The 21328-nt window shown below is 53.0% G+C and overlaps 4 protein-coding genes across 4 annotated transcripts; 2 read left to right on the top strand and 2 right to left on the bottom strand.

Annotated features, from left to right (window-relative positions):
* Positions 1-6585: 6585 nt before the first annotated feature.
* PV06_05677 (uncharacterized protein) lies at positions 6586-8478 on the bottom strand (the record flags this gene model as incomplete). The annotated part of the gene is made up of 3 exons (XM_016406705.1): positions 6586-6911; positions 6970-7100; positions 7169-8478. 3 exons carry the CDS (start codon positions 8476-8478, stop codon positions 6586-6588), a joined length of 1767 nt encoding a protein of 588 aa, XP_016262309.1.
* A 4708-nt stretch (positions 8479-13186) lies between these two features.
* On the top strand, positions 13187-14155 carry PV06_05676 (uncharacterized protein; the record flags this gene model as incomplete). The annotated part of the gene is made up of 1 exon (XM_016406704.1): positions 13187-14155. One exon carries the CDS (start codon positions 13187-13189, stop codon positions 14153-14155), a length of 969 nt encoding a protein of 322 aa, XP_016262308.1.
* A 541-nt stretch (positions 14156-14696) lies between these two features.
* PV06_05675 (uncharacterized protein) lies at positions 14697-15976 on the top strand. Its single transcript, XM_016406703.1, has 2 exons — positions 14697-15420; positions 15525-15976. The coding sequence occupies exons 1-2, from the start codon at positions 15062-15064 to the stop codon at positions 15595-15597; spliced, it is 432 nt and encodes a 143-aa protein (XP_016262307.1). The 5' UTR covers positions 14697-15061; the 3' UTR covers positions 15598-15976.
* Positions 15977-16498: 522 nt separating this feature from the next.
* On the bottom strand, positions 16499-20252 carry PV06_05674 (uncharacterized protein). The gene is made up of 2 exons (XM_016406702.1): positions 19899-20252; positions 16499-19740 (listed from the first exon to the last, which is right to left on the bottom strand). Exons 1-2 carry the CDS (start codon positions 20082-20084, stop codon positions 17032-17034), a joined length of 2895 nt encoding a protein of 964 aa, XP_016262306.1. The 5' UTR covers positions 20085-20252; the 3' UTR covers positions 16499-17031.
* Positions 20253-21328: the final 1076 nt, after the last annotated feature.

Genomic DNA, 21328 nt, shown 5'->3' with positions numbered 1-21328 from the left:
TACCTTCCAGGTCTACGACTACAGGCACCCCAGGTGCAGCTGAGCAACGCCGGAAACAAGAGTCGCGAACCCGCATGAGACATTCGGCCCAGGAAATCACACGCACGGCCATGCACTTCTTCAATGCCGACCAGCTCGTCTTTTTGCCCGCCACTGTGGTCAGCTCGCTCATGCCTGTCAGCATATCCCACACCCTGGACCTCTTCTGTCACGACGACGAGACGGTGCGCACAAAGGCCGCAGCGCAGCTGGACCAGTGCAGGGCGATGCTGTACATCCTCGCCGAACGACAACACGCGCCGGCCTGGGTCCTGCAGACCGTCGAGTACATCTTGTCTCGAGCCAAGCAGCATGAGGCCTCACGGGATTCTTCGAGGCATCACCAGCACGCAGCCCGTCCCGAAGACGAGGAGAAGCGTGGCCATCTCCCTCTGACAAGCCAAGAAGGGCGATTCCGGGATCGTCGTGGCAGTGAGATGGCACACCCACGAAGCCCTCACCCTCGACCTTCATCACCCGGGTCGTCTCTGCGAAGCGTCGACTCTCCGTCGGCTGAGGCGCCAGCGAACGGTGAGTCTGAGCAGCCCACCGCCGCGGCCATCCTGTCCAACATGAACGCATGCCAACAGCCGGACTACACCTCGTCTTTTTTTAATGTTGCCGAGGGCTGGCTCGATTTCCAATTCCCGTCGTCGGCGGTGCCAACCTTTGACCTCGAATTTTGCGCCATGGGAGCCGTCGAGGATCCTTGGTTGGACTTTACACACCTCCCTGAGACCATGGCCGGATCGAGCTGGCCCATGGACGATTTCTAATATTGCTCAGCGGCGAAGCGCACACGTTCAAGATACAGATCGAGGTAGGGGTTCATCAGCACACCTCCGTCGTTCAGAGGATTGGATCTCCCGCAGACATCTATTATTGGTACCAGGTACGGAGATTATTGGCCTATGCTGAAATGTGATCATTTTATGTGACTACCGACCGTACCTTGAGGTTCATGGTTCAATTCCTATGATTTTCGATCTTGTAACAAATCAAAATCAACCGGCTATATTGTCATACATTCCTAATTGCCTTGTCATTCATTGGCCAGGCGGCACGTTGATACCGCTTCACGGCCGTCGAGACCCCTCGTCTGCGCTTCTCAACTTGACCTGCGCTGCATGCTCAACCCACAAGACCATCGTCTAGGCCGAGTGGCAGACCTCGACGGCAGCCTCCGTTTCGTTTGCAGGCTTTTCCTTGTTGGGCTGCCTTTCTCCGGCCGAGGACTCTGTAAGTTCACACATATAGCTCTCCTCGTGGTCCCCAAAGATGCGAGCGATGTCCTCGAGCGGGACGCCGAGCGTGTTGGGGAAGGTGAACCAGACGAGGATGGCGAAGAGCATGGGCGGGATGATGAAACACAGATAGAATTTCCAGCCGATGGCGTCGAAGGCGGTAGGGGCCACCTGGGTCCAGAGAATGTTGATGGCGGTCAGTGACGCGGTGGTGACGACCAGGCCTTTGGAGCGGATGTGGGTCGGGAACAGCTCGGCCATGTACGTGAACATGGTGCCGTTGAGGAACAATTCGAAGGTGAGGGTGTAGATGTAAATCACGGCGACCCCGGCACGCAGCGCGTCCTTGTCGACCCCGGGGGCGGTGGGGTCGTTGTTGGCCAGGATGGCGGCCAGGACGATGAGCGTAGCACAGGCGCCGGTGAGGCCCGTGGCCAACATCCTGGGTCGCTTGATGCGGTCGATGATGAGGAGCGAGATGAGGCCACCGGTGACGGACATGGTGTTGTACCCCATGTTGTAGACCAGCTGTCGATCAGTGTCGAAACCCAGGCTGCCGTAGATGGAAGGGCCGTAGTTGTTGATGACCAACACTCCGGCGGACTCGACCATGACGACGACGCTCGAGCTGATCAGGATCCTCTTGCGGTAGGCCGGTCTCAGGAACATGGACGCCCAGGAGCTGTCGAGGTGCCTATCCACCTCGATCGCCGCCGATATCTGGCGCATCTCCACCGCGGCCTCGTCGGCGGTGTGGAGGCGGCGGAGTGTCCGCTCCGCGAGCTCGGCCCTGCCCTGCATCATCAGCCATCGTGGGGATTCGGGGAGGAAGAACAGCGCGACCAGGTGGAACGCCAGTGGCCCGCAGCCCACGACGAAGGGACCCCGCCAGGCCATGTCGTCCGTCGGGGGGAGCTGATAGAACCCGTACCCCACGTACGAGGCCAACGCGTAGCCAAACAGGATGCCGACGCTGTGGAAGTCGCCCAGGAAGCCGCGCACCGACGGGGGCGCCGTCTCGCTGATCCACATGGGGATGGCCCCGACCAACATGAAGACCCCCGCGCCGGACAAGGTGCGGAAGGCGATGAACATGCCGATGCCCACGCTGCCCGCCAGGCAGGCGCTGGCCACGAGGCAGACTGCGCTGGACACGCGGAGTGCCCAGAGGCGGCCCCACCGGTCGGCCATCCACGAGATGGTCCCGACGCCCAGCACGCCGCCGGTGAAGAAGAGGCCGTTCGTGGTCGCGGTGAGCTGGGTGCCGTCGGGGCGCGTGGTCAGCTCAAAGTAGGAGAGAAAGGAGGGCTGGGCCAAGGTCGTCCCGATGATGGAAGCAGCGTAGCCAGCGCCGAAGGACCCCGTAGCCATGAGTGCCGTGACGAGCACGTTGTAGAAACGGAATTGACGTTGCTTTACATGTTCGAAGCCAGTCGTGGCCTGCTGGTCGAGCTGCATCCTGGCGCAAAGAGGTTTCGAAAGATGGGAGAGATCCAGCTGTCGTGTTTGGTCGTCGAGTGTAGTGAGTGTCACGGTGGAATCTAGATTCCATGGTCGAACAGATATACTTGGTCTGTTCAAGGGGGGAAGGGGGAGGGCGGGGGGCCTTCTCGGGTTTCAACAATCCGTTGGGAGACGTACTGGCGGACCTTGACCATCACGAAGCCCCCGTGGAGACGAATCGCGGAGAACTAGTCGTCCCGCACAACCTGGAGCAGCGAAACCTGAGGCCTGTTCGGATGCGGTGACCGGAATGCCACGAACAGATTCGCAGCCTTGCCGGGCCGATCGGCCAATCACGGCTTGCGGGCGGCTCGTATTGTAATGGACCCCTGCTCAGGATCCATTAGGTCTGCATTTAGTTTAGACCCCGCAGATTCGGCTTTGGGCACGATGTCGATGGGAAGAGGCATCCGTGGAGAAAGCTCTGGGACGAAAAGTTGATGCAACGATGAGGGACAATACGAGTACGAGTATGACCTTTCCGGAGAGGATGAGACTTCGGACCCCAGGTTAAACGATTTGAAACCCTCAGGTTGGCATTCTATGTAGTACTTGGCCTTGTGTTTTTAGCGGTGGAGATTGCCTTGATGTTGGCAAACGCCAGAATTCCTAGCGTCCCGAACTCTGTGCCGATGCCACTCTCTTTGATCCCTCCGAATTGCACCTCTGGACTGATGGATGGGTTGCTGTTGATCCAGACATTCCCACATTCTAATTCGTTGGCCACTCTCTGCAAGAGTCGGTCATCCGTCCCAAATACCGTTGCGCCCAGTCCAGCTTTAGTGTTGTTGGCCCGATGGATCACCTCGTCCAGGCCGTCGTACTTCAACACTGGCACAATCGGGCCAAACGGTTCCTCTTGCACAATCATACTATCTTCGGGTGGATTGTCGACAATCGCTGGAGCAATGTAAAAGCCTGGAGACTCTTCCACGTCACCGGCTCCGAGCGCGAACTTGTAGCCTTTGTCCTTGCTCTCTTCAAAAAATGCCTTGACTCGATTGAACTGCGACTCGTTTTGCACCGGACCGAGCTTGACATCTTCGTCGTGGGATCCACCGACTCTCAGAGCCTTGGTCGCTTGAACCAGAGCTTCAACGAAGGGTTCATACTGCGATGAATGGATGTAAATTCGCTTTGAGGCAACACAGACTTGACCGGTGTTATTGAAGGCACCCTAAGCATGTGATTAGCGAAGTTCCAGCTCCCCAAGCTTGAGATTGAGACCTCACCAGCGCAACCATAGGTGCCACCTTCGCGATGTCAGCATCCGGAAGGACAATTGCGGGATCGTTGCCGCCCAGCTCCAGCGTGACCCTCTTCAGGGTCTTTGCAGCTGCAGCCATAATCCTCTTCCCAGTGGCGATGGATCCCGTGAAACTGATCTTGTGTACGTTTGCGTGCTCAACAAGTGCTGGTCCCAGTGAGTCATCGCCCCCAAGAGCTTGTACCAGACCAGGTGGAAAGATCCGGTTGGCAATCTCGACCACCTTAAGTGCTGTGTATCTGACATCAACGTATTAGCTAGCGCCTTTGGTATATCAGTGGTAGCGCCTACGGTGTGAATGGACTCGGCTTGACAATCACAGCATTTCCCATCTGCACCGCCGGGAGAATTTTGGCCAGGCTCAGCATGAATGGGAAATTCCATGGACAAATAGCCACTGCAACGCCCAGAGGTACGAATTCGTGCCTCACATGCTTGTTGACCAAGTCAAGTTCCTCACCTCGAGGCTGCTTGAGTTTGATGTGCCAGTCAAAAAAAGCTGACATCCGACCAACCTCTCCAGTCCCTGTCCCACGAGGCTTGCCGGTTTCCTTGCACAAGAGATCGATGAAGTCTTCCTCTTTTTGTTGAGATCATGTCAGTTCAGGTGATTTACTGCATATGAGCCCGTGCAAGTGGAAGTAGAAGAACTCACGATGAGCCTCGATACTCTCCTTAAATTGAGTAATCTTCTCGATACGATGTTGCCAGGTGGTTGTTCTCCACGTCATATGTGCGCTATTGGCAGCAGCTACAGCATCTTCCACATCTTGTAGGGAGGCAACTGGCACATCCCAGTTAGGCTGCTTTGTTGCAGGGTCGATGCCGTGGTACTTGGCCTTGGAGGAGCGCAATTCTCCATTGACAACATTGAAAAAAGCGTTGAATGAGATGTTGCTAGTCCATGGGGAAGCCATTGTTCCGAGATGGTAACAGATGAGGGAGAAGGTGCTCCTCGAGTAAAGCCTCTTGTTTCTGAAGTCAGTTAGACGGCTAGCACTCGGTCCCGCATATTTTCAGCCCGAGAATATGGCTTTCCAATGCCTTGAGGTGAAACATCTAGCCTGCCCGAAACGGCAACCTAGAGAAAGGTGCCACGTCCAGGCAATCTATTCGGAGGTAGAGCCGGGCCGCCGGCTCTAAAGACATCTTTCACTTGTGTCATGCGCCTGTGTCTTGAGTCAGTCCATGAGATCAGTCACCCCTCGTGGTACCGGACTAGGGTTGCAACCTCCTTTTTCTAGGTTTGCTGTTGTACTATGCTCGGGAAGAGAAACAACCTCCATCCAAATGCTCGACTAAGCTATGCTCATAAACTGTTACTAGTAAGCAGCTTCAAGACCGGCATTGTTCTACAGACTCGGACCTATATATCTGCGTGGAATCTGTTCGTCGAAATTAACTGAATCCAACTTGGCCATTGTCAGGCTTGCACAACTTTGGGGGCACTGTCAAAGGAGCGCGAACCCCTTTTCTGTCATAACATGTCAACCCTCAAGGACAAGGTCGTCGCCATCACTGGCGCTGCCAGCGGCATTGGACGTGCTGTTGCCCATGAAAGTGCCCGGCATGGAGCCAGTTTGGCACTTGCCGATATACAAGGACCCGCACTCAAGCAGGTTGCCCAGGATCTCCGCTCCCAAGGTGCGCAAGTAACCGCCACAGTGGTAGACGTGGTCGACTCCGATTGTGTGGATGACTGGATTCGATCCACGGTCGATACCTACGGCCGACTCGACGGAGCAGTCAACATGGCAGGCATCGAGGGCGACGACAAGATTTTTCGCAACTTCACTGACACAGAAAACTCGACGTGGGACAAGATCATCCAGGTCAATCTGACGGGCATGTTTTATTGTTTGCGAGCCCAGCTCCGGGTCATGAAGCAAGGCGCTGCCATCGTCAACGCAGCCAGTACCGCGGCCCTCTCAGGTCGTGCGGGAGTCATGGCCTACTCCGTCAGCAAGCACGGTGTTTTGGGATTGACTAGGTGTGCGGCCAGAGAGAGCGGCAGTCGAGGTATTCGCGTGAATGCAGTGGCGCCGTAAGTACCGAGTGGCCCGTGATTAAAGTGGTTATAATGCTAAAAGAGTGTCTCCCAGCGGGCCTGTACAGACACCTCTGATGGATCGTATCCTTCAGGAAGCAGGAAAGAAGGACATTCCAGCAATGGAAATGCACAGATCGCTAGCCATCCCCAGGTTAGGCACCCCGGAGGAACTCGCCAAAACTTTCGTCTTCCTTTTGAGTGACGACTCGAGTTGGACGACGGGATCGGTCTACACCGTGGATGGAGGTGCAATGTGTTGATCAGAAAGTGGGTCAGAAACGTGAAGATTTCCCGCTCGATGTGCAATAAGTAGCACAATTGCCACCACCTCATTCTACCATGTGATGTTGATAATGTCGGTTTCGTTCCTTGGTTACCGCTCATCATTTATGCCTGTCACTGTATAGATCTATGATTTCCTGACTATTGCTATCTCACGAATTGCTTCTGAACTCGAACGAAAAAGGACCATCAGCGTAGCATTAATGCCCGACAACCCCTTTGTACACCAACCCTGTATCACTCTCAATGGCTGTGAGGCATAACTTCTCGTATTCCATGAGTCCTCCAAGGTATGTCAAAGGTTGGGTCTTTGCCCCGGGAACATTGGCTCGAGTCCACCAAGACGGTGTATGTTTCACCAACGACTGTCTAAACTGCGAATCCAACAATTGCGCCCACTCCTGTTCGGCGATCTTTGTCGTTTCAATTGACTTTGCTCCTCGTTGCTCCGTCTTGACAATAAGATCGGTGACTATGTCAGTCTGGCACTCGATGGTCGTGGGGGCATTGTACAGCGTGGTTGGTGCTAATTGGTAATATGCGTCAGCTGGGTTTCCCAAATCAATCTTTCATCATTGACATACCTTGAGGGCCGAAGACCACGAAACAATTGGGAAGATCGCGTACGAGGAGACCTAGGAAGGTGTGGATCTCCTCGGCCCACACGTCCTTTATATCAATCCCGTGGCGATTCTTGAGGCCGAGGCCATAAAGGCTGCAAGATTATTTATCAGTAACTTCAAAGAAGAGTAATTTCTTTGTTCAGCATTGAAGGGCACTTACGATCCCGTGAAGCTCTCAAAACCGGTGGCCATGATGAGTACATCAAATTCATGGGAGCTCCCATCTTGCATCACAGCACCTTTCGTGTGTAGTTTCTGAAAAGGATTGCTCCTCAAGCTGACTACCTTGACATTGTCCCTGTCCAGCATCTCGTAGTAGTCTTGTTCGAGTGGACTACGTTTTGTTCCAAAGTAGTACAGGGGAATCTCGGGTGCGAGGATCTCGCGTTTGACAGGGTCCGAGATCCTCTGGCGGACTTTCTTCGCCCAGAAGTCGTAGACCATCCTGTTGGCCACAGGGTCGGTCCGGGGGTCAGAATACGCAGTCAGAAAGGCGAAACCCCCTCGGCTCCAGGTCTCGTTGAACACAGCTTCTCGTTCCTCCGGCGTGGCCTCTACAGCTTTAGGACCAGGCTTGAAGGGGAACCCTGACCACGACGAGCGACAGTCACGGAACAAATCTGGGTATTTGCCGATCTGAGACGCTCTTTCTTCGTCTGTGATGTCCCGCTGACCCATCGGTAGGCACGTACTGGGTCGACGGATGAACACCGTCAGCTCGCTCGCTTGTTTCGCCGTCTCTTGCACCACTTGGATACCTGTAGCGCCAGCACCGACGACTGCAACCTTTTTTCCTTCCAGGCTGGTGCCTTGTGGCCAGGAACGAGAGTGGTACATCTCCCCTTTGAAGTCGGCCAGTCCTGGAATCTCTGGGGTATACTGTTTGTCCAGTGACCCGCTAGCCACGACTAGATACTTTACCCGTGCCCATCTTCCAGAGTCAGTGTATATAGTCCATCTTCCCATCTCCTCGTTCCAGACAGCCTCAACCACTCGAGTGTTGAAGTATGTGTCTTTTCGTAGGTCGCACTGCTTGTCGACGTGTCGAAAGTAATCTCGCAGTTCCTGTTGGTGCGGAAATCTCTGTGTGAACCCCCATGTCTTCCAGACCTCTGGGATGTTCAACTGGTAGAACGGAAACTCGGAGTCAACTCGAGCACCGGGATACTTTGCCCAATGCCATGTCCCGCCGAAATCGTCCCCTGCCTCGAATATCTTCGCTACCAGCCCCTGCTTTCGTAATTTGTACAGCATGGAGATCCCACTGAGCCCGGCTCCCACCACCAAGACATCACAATCGACAACTTCCTGAATCGAACCCATTCTGAACGAATCTGAACGAATCTGAAAGATACTCGGACGTTCCTTTTTGCCCACAGATTGTGACACAACCAATGTCAGCCGGAGGTCAATGTATCGTGAAAGCTCGCATATAGACCGGCCCGTGATGATCAACTTCTCCAGCCCCATTGCAGAAAGACAAAGCTATATCTATATCTCTAAGATCAGCATTGTTTCCGCCTCATTCAGTATTGATATCCTTGCAAGGACCAATTAGCCGCGTCGGACTTGGGATCGGAGGGAAACAACATAGCTATCTGCGTGGTCCTAGGAGGCAACGGTGCAATCAAGTCCATGACAAGGCCGCCCCGGCCCACTTGATCAATGTGCATGTCCTGAATTCATTCCGGATGTTCGTGGACGGCCAGGGGCGCGGCAATCCTGCGAAGATTGACCTGCTCGCTCGGCCCGTGAGCTGTTGCCGATGTCCATGAAGCGCTACTATTCTGATTGGATGTAGTTCCCGGCCAAAACAACGAGACCTGAGCTCAGTTCGTGAGGATGTTCGAACGCTTAGCTTTGTGGCTCGTTATGCTGACTCAATGACATGTTGATTGAGTATAGTCTTAATATAAAATTAATACCTATGTTTGACGAGCAGACATGTAATGAGAACCGATTGCCACAAGAACAACGTGACAGATTCTTTTCCCAGGCATATGCACGATATGGCTGCCGACACTACTGTTCCCTCAACCACGGATTTGATGGGTCCGAAACCTGTCGAAGCCTACCTTGACTCAAAAATCCCCAAGGTAGTCCAACCCTCCAAACTGCCTTTCGATCCGGAAGCCTTGAAGTGTCGATACATTGAGGAACGTGACAAGCGTAGCCATGAGGTAAAGGCCCGTGGTGGCCTGAACCAGTTCCAGTTGATTGAGACCGATGGGCCATTCGCCAAGTACCTTCGAGACCCTTGGGTAGAACCTGGATTCACGCGAGACGCTTTGAGCGACGAAGTTGATGTCTTCATTTTGGGTGGTGGTTATAGTGCTCAGATCGTGGCCGCTCGTCTGCTCGACAAAGGCGTCACCAACCTGAGACTGGTCGACAAGGCCGGTGGTTTTGGGGGTACATGGTCCGTCCAGTGGAGTTGTCGTTAATTGAGACGATGCTGACCGTCACCCGTAGGTACTGGAATCGTTTCCCCGGGGCACAGTGTGACGTTGAATCATACATCTACATGCCGTTGCTCGAGGAGACAAACTACATGCCGACGGAAAAGTACGCCGGGGCGAAAGAACTCCTCGCACACTCGGAACGAATTGGCCACCATTACGGGCTGTACGAAAAGACCCTGTTCCAAACCGAGGTGGAAAGCATGCACTGGGACGACGCGACGTCGTCGTGGACAGTCAAGACCAACCTGGGCGACAAGATTCGAGCAAAATTCGTCATCCCTTGTGCAGGACCTCTACATCGTCCGAAACTCCCGGGGATCCCGGGAATGGAGCGGTTCAAAGGCAGAGCCTTTCACTCGTCACGGTGGGACTATGGTTACACCGGCGGCGATTCAGCAGGCAATTTACACAAGCTCGTCGACAAGCGCGTCGGGATCATTGGCACCGGCGCGACGGCTGTCCAGATCGTACCTCATCTGGGACGGTGGGCTAAAGAGCTGTACGTGTTCCAGCGAACGCCTTCGTCAATCGGCGTGCGTGGCAACAAGCCCACCGACTCGGCGTGGGCGGCCTCGCTCACGCCAGGGTGGCAAGGACGGCGGAACGTCAACTTCAACAATCTCTGCAACGGCATTCGGGAGTCCGAAGACATGGTCAGCGATGGGTGGACAGACATTCTACCCGACGTTTTTGGCCAGATGGACCCGAAACTGTCACCCGCCGAAGCCGCCGCGTTGCGACAGCTCGTCGACTACGAAAAGATGGAAGCCGTCCGCGCGAGATGCGACGAGGTTGTCCGAGACAAGGCCACCGCCGAGTCCCTGAAACCGTGGTACAACGTCATGTGCAAACGGCCTTGCTTCCACGACGAGTATCTCCAGACCTTCAATCGGCCCAACGTTCACCTGGTCGACACCGGGGGGAAGAGTCTCGAGGGCGTCGATGAGACCGGAGTGCTGGCCAACGGTAGACACTACCCGGTCGACCTGATCATCTACGCGACCGGCTTCGAACACAGCACCTCCTTCGCCCACCGTTCGAACATGGAGCTCTACGGGCGAGGTGGTTTGACGTTGACCGAGGCGTGGCGCCACGGCCCACGTACGATGCACGGCTACACGACCCGTCACTTCCCAAATTGTTTCTTCATCCACAACATTCAGGCCACCTTGACTCCGAACTTCCTGTACGCGGCCAGCGAGACGGCTTGGCAACTGGCGTACGTGATCGAGACTTGCCTCGAGCAGGGAATCAAGAGCGTCGAGCCCACCGCCCAGGCCGAGGAGAATTGGGTCCAAACTATCTTGCAGCTGGCAGAGCCGCGCCTCAAGTTTCTGGCCGAGTGTACGCCGGGATACTACAACAACGAAGGCGCCGCTGATCTTGCCGCCGCACGCGAGTCGGGTTACGGTGGTGGAGCACCGGCCTTTATGAAGTTGTTGCGCGAATGGCGGGCAAAAGGTGACATGGAAGGAATGGATCGTAGAACTTAAGATATACATATAACACTGGGTACTCAGGTCATGGCTCCTGAAAGAACTGCGAAACTCATCAGCGGCTTTGAGAGGTAATGCGTAGCATTTGGCCTTGAATCCACTGTGCAGAAAGAAAAGAGGTGGGCGATCCACCGCCTTCTGTAAACTTTCGATCTACGTCTTTCGGTCTTTTGTGTTTGATTGAGCACATACGGAGTAAGTCTGGACCAGTCATCAAGGTTCCTAGTCATGCCTTCAACAGTTTTACGTTATTCTCTACGGGGACCGTGTATGCAACTCTTACAAATATCAGCCCGCTTCAGCAACGTGGTCGATTTAATATTCAATTCAGATTCGCCAGTTCATCCCCCAGAGACAGCAGAAGACCCTGCCACTCTCCCAGGCGGTCTCCTTCCTTCAAGTCATCTTGATCGATGTCCAGATAGCCACGAGGGGCCCATTTGCGCGGCACGACGGCGAACGAACGACCTATGAAATGTCGATAGTGGTTAGGATGCTGTTGATTCGCAAACCCGACGTATGAACAATGAGATTGGAAGACACTGTACCATTCACTAGGGGATTGGCGATGATGGCGATGAGAGCTCCAGCCGCATCTTGGACCGAGGCCCAAGCAATGCCCTTGGAAGCAATTAGGTCCATGAAGTGCTCCGGGATCATGCCCGTGTTGATGAACCTGTGTGTTCCAAGGCATCAGGTCCCATGTCCTGACAAGGTCTGCCGGAGGGTTTCACTCACCACGGCGCGATCAAATTCACTCGAGTTCGATGCTGTGGAGTAGTGTGTCGAAGGGAGGCCATCGCCGCTCGTAAACCAAACTTGGACGCCGCGTAGAGAAGGGATCCCGGCATGTCGAGATATCCCGCCATTGAGGATTGGATGATCAGCGAGGTATCACTCGCCTCTTTGCCCGCGGCGAGGTCTCGTCGATACTGTCGGCGGAAATGATACAAGGCTAGCTTGATGGTGTACATCCCACCAATTAGGTTGACATCCAGAATCCTGACGCTCGGTTTGGTTGGGTAATCCTGTTCAGCTGGCCAAATAAAAATTGTCAATTCCTTCCTTCAGGCTCTCAATTCCTGATGTAGGCTTGTCTTACAATCATCCGCAAATATGCCGTCCGTAGTAGCAATACCTGCGTTGACCACCACCGCATCCACCCGGCCGGTAGGGGATCTGCTGATGGCTTTATCGAATAGCTTTACCTGCTCGTCCCAACTGTTCACATCACATCGAGACACAAAAACACGGCTGAAAACACCCTGTCAGGTCTCTGCTACTTTATAATCACTGAATATGTGAGCTGCGGCAAGGCATAACGTACCCTTCCTGTAATGTTCCTGCGAGGGCTTCGCCGCTCTTTGTATCGAGATCACCAATCATCACGTAGGCTCTGAGTGTTAGAGGATCAGTACTACCCAACGATAGTCCTTCTCCTCATGGTAACATACCCTGCTTGGACGAGCGTTCTTGTATAGACCGCGCCGATGCCATGTGAACCTATCAATCATGCTCAGCCCAGCCATGAAATACTTCAGAGACGTACTGAAGCATCGTACCACCTGTAACAATCACCATCTTGCCCTTGACATTATTGACATTGGGCTCCTGGGTACAATCGATCGGCCCACTGTAGGCATAGTGAGTTGCCATGGCTGAACACAAGTTTCTTGTCCCGTCGTTGTCTTTGTTCGAATGCATATGTGACGATAAAGGCATGACTTAGTCTGCTCAAGTATCTCGGTTTCTGCTGCTCTAATAGTTGAGTCAACCAACACGGGTGGATATCTAACATGTATGGATACTTTTCCGGCTGCTCTAGCCCGCAGATGTTGGCATCTGTACACCGATTCGGGCCGTGTGACCAATCAGGGGCGAACCGTTCACCAACCGGCACTAGCTCAGCCACCATCCTGAGCTGATCAAGGGCTTGTGGTGACCCCCGGCCGCATCGTAAAGGTCATACGGTGACAAGGATTGGTTTGCAAGACCACGGGTGGTATCTGTTTTGTTTGTCCTCTCCGGACGGGCACAATGTCAAAAGTTTGGGCCGTATATGGCCGGTCAAGGGCTTACAATCCGAATCACCCGAAGACCTGATTGACAATGTGTCAAAAGCCACTTGGGATGGCACATTGCGATTCTGGTCACTCTTAAGAAACAGAAGTTGACCTTGCCAAATTGTTGCCAGCGAAGATTTCTGCGACACGCTCGACGATGGCTGCTCCACGACCATTGACCACAGGTATCTACGTCGCCAGTCTGACTTTCTTCACTGGCCAAGACGAAGTCCTAGACCTGGCAACTCACCGGCGACATATTCTACATATGGTGGAGGCCGGAGTCAAGGGAATTGTCTTGATGGGATCCAACGGCGAGGCGCCGCACATCAGTTGTGAAGAGCGAAAGACGGTCATCCACACCACTCGGGCAATCTTGAACGAAAACGGATACAAAAGTATGCCCATCATAGCAGGCTGCTCTGACCAGTCGGTGAAAGGAGCCGTCCAACTCTGTCGCGATGCTGCATTGGCGGGTGCCGATTACGCCCTGGTTCTCCCACCAAGCTACTTCCGGCCGGCCATATCTGCGGATGTGATCGTGGGTTTCTACCACGACGTGGCTGAGAAAGCCCCACTGCCCATCATCCTCTACAGTTTTCCCAGTGTTGTGGCAGGCATCGAACTCTCGTCAGACGTGCTGATTGCAGCCTCAGAACACAAGAACGTGGTCGGCACCAAATTCACGTGTGCCGACACTGGCAAACTCAACAGGGTGTCGACCGCCATGAAAGGTTGCAAACCCAGCTATGTTACATTGGGAGGTCTCGCAGACTTCATCTTACCTGGCCTTGTCGCCGGCGCGTCGGGTATGATCGTGGGTGGCGCCAACGTTGCACCGAGGTCTTGCGTGCGCGTCTGTGATCTCTGGGCCCGAGGGCAAGTCTCAGATGCTTACGAAGCACAATGTATCTTGTCGACCGGAGATTGGGCCCATACGCGCATGGGGGTGGGAGGGACCAAAGCCGTGCTGCAGGAAACCTTTGGGTACGGAGGAGCTCCTCGTCGGCCCTTGAGGCTGCCTGGCCCAGGAGAAGCGGCAACCAAGAACATGTTTGAAGATATTGAACCGCTGATGCAGTTGGAGTCTGAGCTGGCAGCAGCTGCTGCAAGAAAAAATCCATAAGGGCCCCCCACCAGTGGAAGGTGTCAGCCACAAGAAGCACTCGTTGATAAAGTAGATGCTCAGTCCTTTCACCAGAGCAGCCTTAAAACTGCTGGTTCATGACAGTTACCAGCGACAGTGCCCGGACCATGGGTCGACCCTTTGGTGCCTGATGGATGCTTTTGCTGTTCTTCTTTGTCTAGCATCTTTACATTAGGGCGAGTCGCGAGCATGTGGCTTTGAAAGAGGCCCTGTCCTGGCCCCGTACTGGGGAGCCTCGTTGAAACCATTGCTTGTGCTGCCAAGGATCACTGCGGCTCAAAATGTTGATTCATTCATTGGGTGACTATGCGCCGGATTGACCAATTCTTATATATCAATCCTCAATACAATCGGTTGAGACAAGGGTATTAATCGCTTCAAGTACTTGTAGCTTCGCGCGAGTGGAGGGTTAGTAAGGGCGGCATCACTCTGTTTCCTAATTTGGGATGAACCGAGAAGCAGTTCGACCATCAGCTTGGCATTTCAAGTTGAACTTCACCGCAGTCCCGACGGTTGTATTGGTCGATACCTTCAAACTGCTTCCACAATCACCAAGATCCCCTCGACCAAGGTTTTTATCGACCGGAAGACGTACCTCTGGGGTTGTACAAGCTTCCCCTTGACTCAAGATTCTTGGTCTGGGTGGTTTGCGCAATCGAGGAACCCTTTTGCCCCCGTTTCCACCAACCAACCAAGCAACCCACCACTTCCTCCCGTCCGCCACCAACTCTCTTCCCTCAGCGTTCCGATTACCCGCATCTACCACCGAAAGAAGAGGGTGGCTTTTATCATTTCTACTGAATCATATACCGGAGGAGACGCCATCGAGTTATCAAGAGACGGTCCTCGATTGATTCCTCGGTTGTACTCCCGACGACGAGCACCATGTTTACGCGACTTCCACGCCTCGCGGCGCGCAGCTCGCAAACCATCCTTTCCAACACATCTCGATCGACACCGCTGGTGCCTTTCACGACGCGGACGACGCCATTGCGTCTGGCGAGCACCCACTCGGCCGGGCACGACGACCACGGCGCACACGGACACGCAGCTGCGGCAGGAGGAGGAGGAGACCACGGACACGGTGGTGGTCATGACGATCACTTCGACCCTCCCGGCGGATGGCTCTGGGGCCAAAGACCTGGTGAAAAGTATGAAAAGGAAGGTTGGGAGGGACTAGCCTGGGCCTTTGTCGGCTGTTGGGTCGTTGCCATTGCGGCTTATACCATGAAGGAAGATACTTCGTACGTTTTTTCCTTCTTCTTTTCTTTCCCCTTTCGTATCATCCATCACTTTGCTGCAACGAACAGGAACAAGAACAAAGCTAACTGTTTTCGTAACTTGATAGGATACAAACTTGGGCCCTAGAGGAAGCCCGACGAAGATTAGAAAAGGAAGGGTTTTATGACGAGTCAAAATAAGAGAAGTTCTCACACAGGCACACACACACGCGCGCGCACAAATACCTACCTTGGGTATGACCTGACCAAAGAAGATCTTTGGCCATGGATTGGCCCTGATGAACCCCGCGAGATTTCTTACTTTGTATGATGGCTCAAGAGAAGAGCGAGAGGACATTAGGTGGCTGAGGCTGGGCTGGCGAATTGAACTGATTTACCATTGCTATCATCACACTGTGCAAGAAATAGAAAAAGATGTATGTATGGGTTTGCACAAGGTAATAATGGCATTGTTGCCGTTGTGACACCCACGTTTGTACTCGTGCACTTTTTTCCCTTCTCTTATTTTGCGTCTTGTTTTCTTTGTTTTTTTTTTGACAACAAAAGAAACCCAACCCCGAAAAAAAAGAAGAATTCAAAGATTGAATCCTACGAAACAAAAACAGATGGTCGTCCGGCAACCAGATCTGGTCGGTATACAGGTGTCTTGTGTTGTTGGACTTGCTTGTTTTTGCGTCATGTGTTTTGCCTCATCATTGACTGATTGACTGGTTGATTGATCAAAGACTTGACCGAATGAATGGTGGCCATGGTCTCAAAGCGACGGGTCCCGGGTGGTCATGGGTGGTCAGGGGTTCAGGGTGAGCGGGTGAGTTGCTTACCTCTACGTACGAAGTACTCGGGGTCGCCATATACACCGTATACCAAAAGGTACATCACCTCGATTCCAAAATCCCTCCCTTCCCCCTTGTTATCGTACCTCAGTACGTACTTATTGATCCATCGCATCTATTTCCCGGTTTTCTCCCCTTTGCACACATATCGAGCAAGAGAGAAAAACGTGATGATGATGAGTGCTTTCTTTTGTGATGATCCAAAGTGAAGAGAGAGAAAAAAGAAATACAAAATTTATATTTATTGTGTTACCTTGGGTGGTGGTGTCACTGACCTCTCCACCGCACCGTGGGCGTTTATACCGACCGGCCCCCTTTTCGCTCGTCGGGAGTCGACGTCCCTCGAACCAGTTCACTTCCCTCTGACAGAGGAAACTCTGTACCTGGGATAAAGGTCATTCCGAAAAATAAAAAAAAGAGACCCGGTTCGAAGTATCCCTTCGCCTCGCTGTGAGTCTCTCTTGAACGACACTCTTCGATACTCTGTTAGTCACGGCCAGAGAAACTCATCCTTTTCTTTTTCAACTACAGAAAGTCCCAAGGTCCCTGGTCCAAACTCGGCAAAAAGAAAGTGTCTAGATTGACGAATCCAAGTTTCGTCCGATTTCGGGATCCCCCTTTTTTATTTTGTAGGTGTGCTTGCAGTTTGCATTTTTACAGTTTGCATTCTGCTGGGCAAGTCTTGGTCTCAACGTGAAAAAAAAAATTGCCAATCAATATCCAATGTCCAAGAAACGGACCCAACCCCAAGTCGTAATGAGGTAGAAAGGGGGAAAAATGATCATTTCAAAAACATATCCACGCCAACCTCGTTACTCCAACCAGAGTCAAGTTCCATTTCGTTCCATGCCCTTTCAACATCAACTTCGAGGACCCCACTTTCTTTGGGTACATTCTTCGTGTCGAGACGCACGGTATCTTCAGGGACAGGCTTGCCTTGGATCATGACCATCAGGTCCTCGACCTTGCGGGAGCTCGATTGGACATCGGACAACCAAATCCCCAACACCCCGAGAGCTTTCAGTTGGACGTGGATCTTCAACCGCGAGCCCGATTGTGTTTCTGGAGGGTCAGACTCATCATCCGCCACGGCAGTCAAATCGAATGAGGACTCGATTATGGCGCACGAGCCGGTGAACTTGCCCAGCAAACCCAAAAGTGCAACGTCAACTTCGGAACCAGACGATGGCAATGTGAAGGAGTGCACAGGGAGAGCAGTCCACACGTCATACCCACGGATGGGCAACGTGCACTGCAACAAACCGTCCGGCCTGATGGGGTCCGACGGATGAATCGGAGACGTGATGCGTCGAGAGACGTGAGACCTCACTATCCACTTCTGCTCCGAAACGCCTGAATCGGGGGCATTGACACCGGGGAACTTTGTAACGGGCAGAATGAAGCTCAGTTCCGACTCGGCAATGTTGAACACGCCCAACAGACCAGTCCCGACGGCCGTTCTACCGTCGTAGGCGCCGATTTTGAGAACACCCCTTTCGTCGTACTTGTCGTATACCCCCATCGTCTTGCCTACCGTGCTGGGTCGGAGGATCACCGTCTGGCCTCTCGGGTTGAGGGCGGTCATCTGGTGGATCAAGCCAACATCGTGTTCACCCGGGGTGTCGGTGATGTAGATGGGACCCCCGGAAAGACAGCGGGCGGCAGCGTGGAATCCACTGTACGGGTGGCTGGATTGAAACATGTCCCAGTCAGGAAGGACGTTGAGGTGTTGGACGAAGAGGGCATTGTGCGCATTGACAAAGACATGCCAGGCGTGGGAAGTGGGGACGTCGGGGAAGAAGTCGTCGCTGTTTCGAAGCATGATTCGAGGGGTAGTGGTGGGTAGAAAGCTGTGATAGAGTATCTGAGGGACCATCGACATGCAAGAAATGGCTTTGCCCGTCAAGTGACGCAGATGAGCTTGAGTCCACGCCGACTGGTAGGTATTGGTCATGGATTGGCGGTCGGCAGTGTCTGCCAGAAGATCCAACGAAAACTGTACATCGGTCTTCACTCCAGTCACGCCAGCACTGGCAAGAAAACGGTAAAAGTCATCATACATTCTGTGAATGTCGTCTGGGTGGATCACGAGTTTCTGGCCGGCCATCGGGGTTCCTTCGCGAAAGTTGACCTCGAGGGTCTTGTAGTTTTGTGCTATCTCGCCCTCTGGTGATACACAGCCCCAGTATCCCATGAGCGCATGCCAGACGGCGACATCGCGGATGGCAGGGTGTGCGTTGCGGATTTTGGATACAGCTGCCCTCAAACCCTCAGGGAAACCCAGTGGATCCGCCTCGAAACTTGTCCAGCCCCTGTTGAACTGGTTTGTATCTCCTTGTGTACCATCCAACGACTGCCAATTGTCATCAATGATTAGAGTTGATATGTGAATCTTGTTTTTGGCGAGAGAATCCAAGCCTGTCATGATCTTCTCGGCGTTGAGATCCTGACCCAGAGAGTTCCAGGTACAGTAAGCCAGACTGTCATACCATGACTCCAACCATTGGGGTGTCACAGTAGGATCGTCCGTGTTGTTCCTGTTGCTGTTGACGAGTACGGTATCTGAATCGATGGATTCTGCTCGAACGTTTCCGGGCAGTTGATCGAGTTGTTCAAGCAATCGATGATACGCCATCGACTGCCGAACCAATCTGCGTGCCTCGTACATGACGGCGGCGTTGGCAAGCTCAAATTTCCAAGCTGAAGCAGCCAACACCTTGAATTTTCGGTCCTTGCCAGAGTCATTCCTAGCTTCCACCACGATCTCGCCATTCGAGGATGACCCAAAATGAGTGAGTACATCGTCGATGCCATTGATCGCCAGCAGTACCACATGTAAACCGTCCGACCGCAGGAAAGAGAGTAGAACTGCAGGTTCACTCAGGCGAAATAGAGTATTCCCATGTCGAGGTGCCATCCACGGCTCCCATATCCGTACAAGACCAAACCATCTACAGACCTGCGTCACCCGACCGAGAACAAGTGATTCTGGTTTAGCATTTCCTTTATTAGGAGTGGGAATGGGTTGAGAGGACTCGATTGTGTAAAGTCGAGCGTTGGGGGTCTCGCTGGGGGTCTTTCTTATGATCCAGCCTTCCCCAATCTCGACTGGATAAGCACCCAAAAAGTTCGGGTCGATAGGAGGTTGTAAAATGAGCTCTCCGTCCTTGATGCCGAAATTGTGGTAGACCCACGACCACTCACTGCCAGGATCGATCCGATAGCGAATGGTGAAGGGGACCCTTCGGCCCTTGTAGGTCTTATCCGGCGAGACATATGGACTGTCGAGGTCACCAGAAAAAGTGTATCGATAATTGGAGTTTGATGAGTCGTCATGAAGTACGGCGGGCGTATGGTCGACCAATTCGAGATCCAGGGCTCGCCAAGGAGCTCTGGTGCCAGAATAAGCGCCGTAGTCGTACCATATCGATACCTCCCACGGCCTCTCTGGTAAAGATGTTGAAGATTCTAAGACAACCGTGAAATTGAACTATGATCTGAGTTAGTAAGATGGACACACATAAGGAAAAAAACGTCATTATGCGCAAGTGGCGTTTGAAAAGGCTGCGATGATATCTGGGGGACGGACGGGGATATCCTCAACAACGAAAAATTCGAAAGGAACAGAGATAAGAGCAAAATACGTACTTTGCCTCGGGTGGGAGATACCACAGTGACTTGTGCCAAAGGAGGGTAGACAGCCAGTTGGGCAAACAAGGCCATCTGGGCAGGTCGAAAGAATTTTATCTGGCTAGGTTTTGTCGAAGGATCGGAGAGAGGAGAAGAAAAAGAAGGTGGTGGGAAAGGAGAGGGATTGTGGGTAATGAACGACATGCGACCACCATCTGCATGGAATCTTTGATGAGGGCGTCCGAGGGTGTCAAGAAGAGAGTTGTACGCCGCAGTCAAATACGGAAAAGATGTGTTGTTTAGAACATCAACTAATTCATGGGGGAAATGGAGTGGTGATTGACGATTGTGATGATGATGATGATGATGATGATGATGATGATGGATAAGGGTGCGGGTTAGTGATAAGATGTGGATGGGACAGCAGTAAATGGTGATGGTGGGATGAACGACTGGGTTGAGTGAGTCCAGGGGAGGCTACTTAGCACTCCGTAGTACCGTAGAGACCTTGCAGTACAGTATGTTAATAAATCTGGGTCAACTACTGATACAGCAACTCCTACTCGTACGGATACTTCGTTTGTATGGATACCAGGAAGACGTTGTGAGGCTCTAGGCTGAATGAGGAAAACAGTGGGCGCCCAAAAGCAGAGAAGCCAGGCAGGACTGAAGAGTTGGGATGGGCTAGAGTAACTCAAACAGGGGACCCCTATGGTTACTACTGTACTTTATGTTGGGGGGCTGGCTCCAGGCATGTTAGATACCTGTACATATGAATGGGCACATCGATAGGCGTGCACTTGGGCCTGGTGAAGCATCTTCGAGAATCTCCTATCCGTACATGGATGGGAAATGGGTGCATGAAGTGGATTCAACCTGTTCAACACCCCAAAAACAACACGCCATGGAAAAAAAGACAAAAATGCAAAGGCATGACTACAAGCTTTCGATAGTTTTACACTCTTCCATCATCATCTTGTCCACCACCGGCTGTGGATTCCGGCCGGCAGGTGGCGGGTGGCTGATGGGCCTTGCACTGGTTGACGATCCGCGGCTCCTTTTACCTCTTGATGCGAGACCGAGGAGAAATAGAGTGGTTGGTATAGAATCCCAAGAATACTATCCGTCAGGGTGTTCGGTTACTGGAAGTCAGGTACAGTTCACGGCGTCGTGGGTGGTCTAGATACTCAAGTAGCATTGAAGCGATATAAGCGACCAGTGGTGGTTGGAACGAGGGACGCAAAGATTACGGATAATGACCGCCTTTGTGACGACAAGGTCAATCCCCAATAAGTTATTACGATTGATTACTACGAACATTCCTTGCTTCACCCAATGCTACGACGCGGACTACTCCGTACAACTACGAGGCAGATCACGTGTCAGATTTCTATTCATAGCCCCAACAAGGCCTTGATGGAAGACACGGCAAAAGAAAGGCAAGGGAG

The sequence above is a fragment of the Exophiala oligosperma genome, assembly GCF_000835515.1.
Source record: "Exophiala oligosperma strain CBS 72588 unplaced genomic scaffold supercont1.5, whole genome shotgun sequence".
NCBI lineage: Eukaryota > Fungi > Ascomycota > Eurotiomycetes > Chaetothyriales > Herpotrichiellaceae > Exophiala > Exophiala oligosperma.
The sequence above is the reverse complement of the archived record's forward strand: the minus strand, read 5'-3'. Positions and strand labels throughout refer to the sequence as shown.

Bases quoted from the DNA above. Each gene is read 5' to 3' on its own strand.
- PV06_05675 (XM_016406703.1), top strand. From the start codon at position 15,062: ATGTTTACGCGACTTCCACGCCTCGCGGCGCGCAGCTCGCAAACCATC. The intron at 15,421-15,524 runs GTACGTTTTTTC...GTAACTTGATAG, and splicing joins ACCATGAAGGAAGATACTTC to GATACAAACTTGGGCCCTAG.
- PV06_05674 (XM_016406702.1), bottom strand. From the start codon at position 20,084: ATGTCGTTCATTACCCACAATCCCTCTCCTTTCCCACCACCTTCTTTT. The intron at 19,741-19,898 runs GTACGTATTTTG...CTCAGATCATAG, and splicing joins TATCTCCCACCCGAGGCAAA to TTCAATTTCACGGTTGTCTT.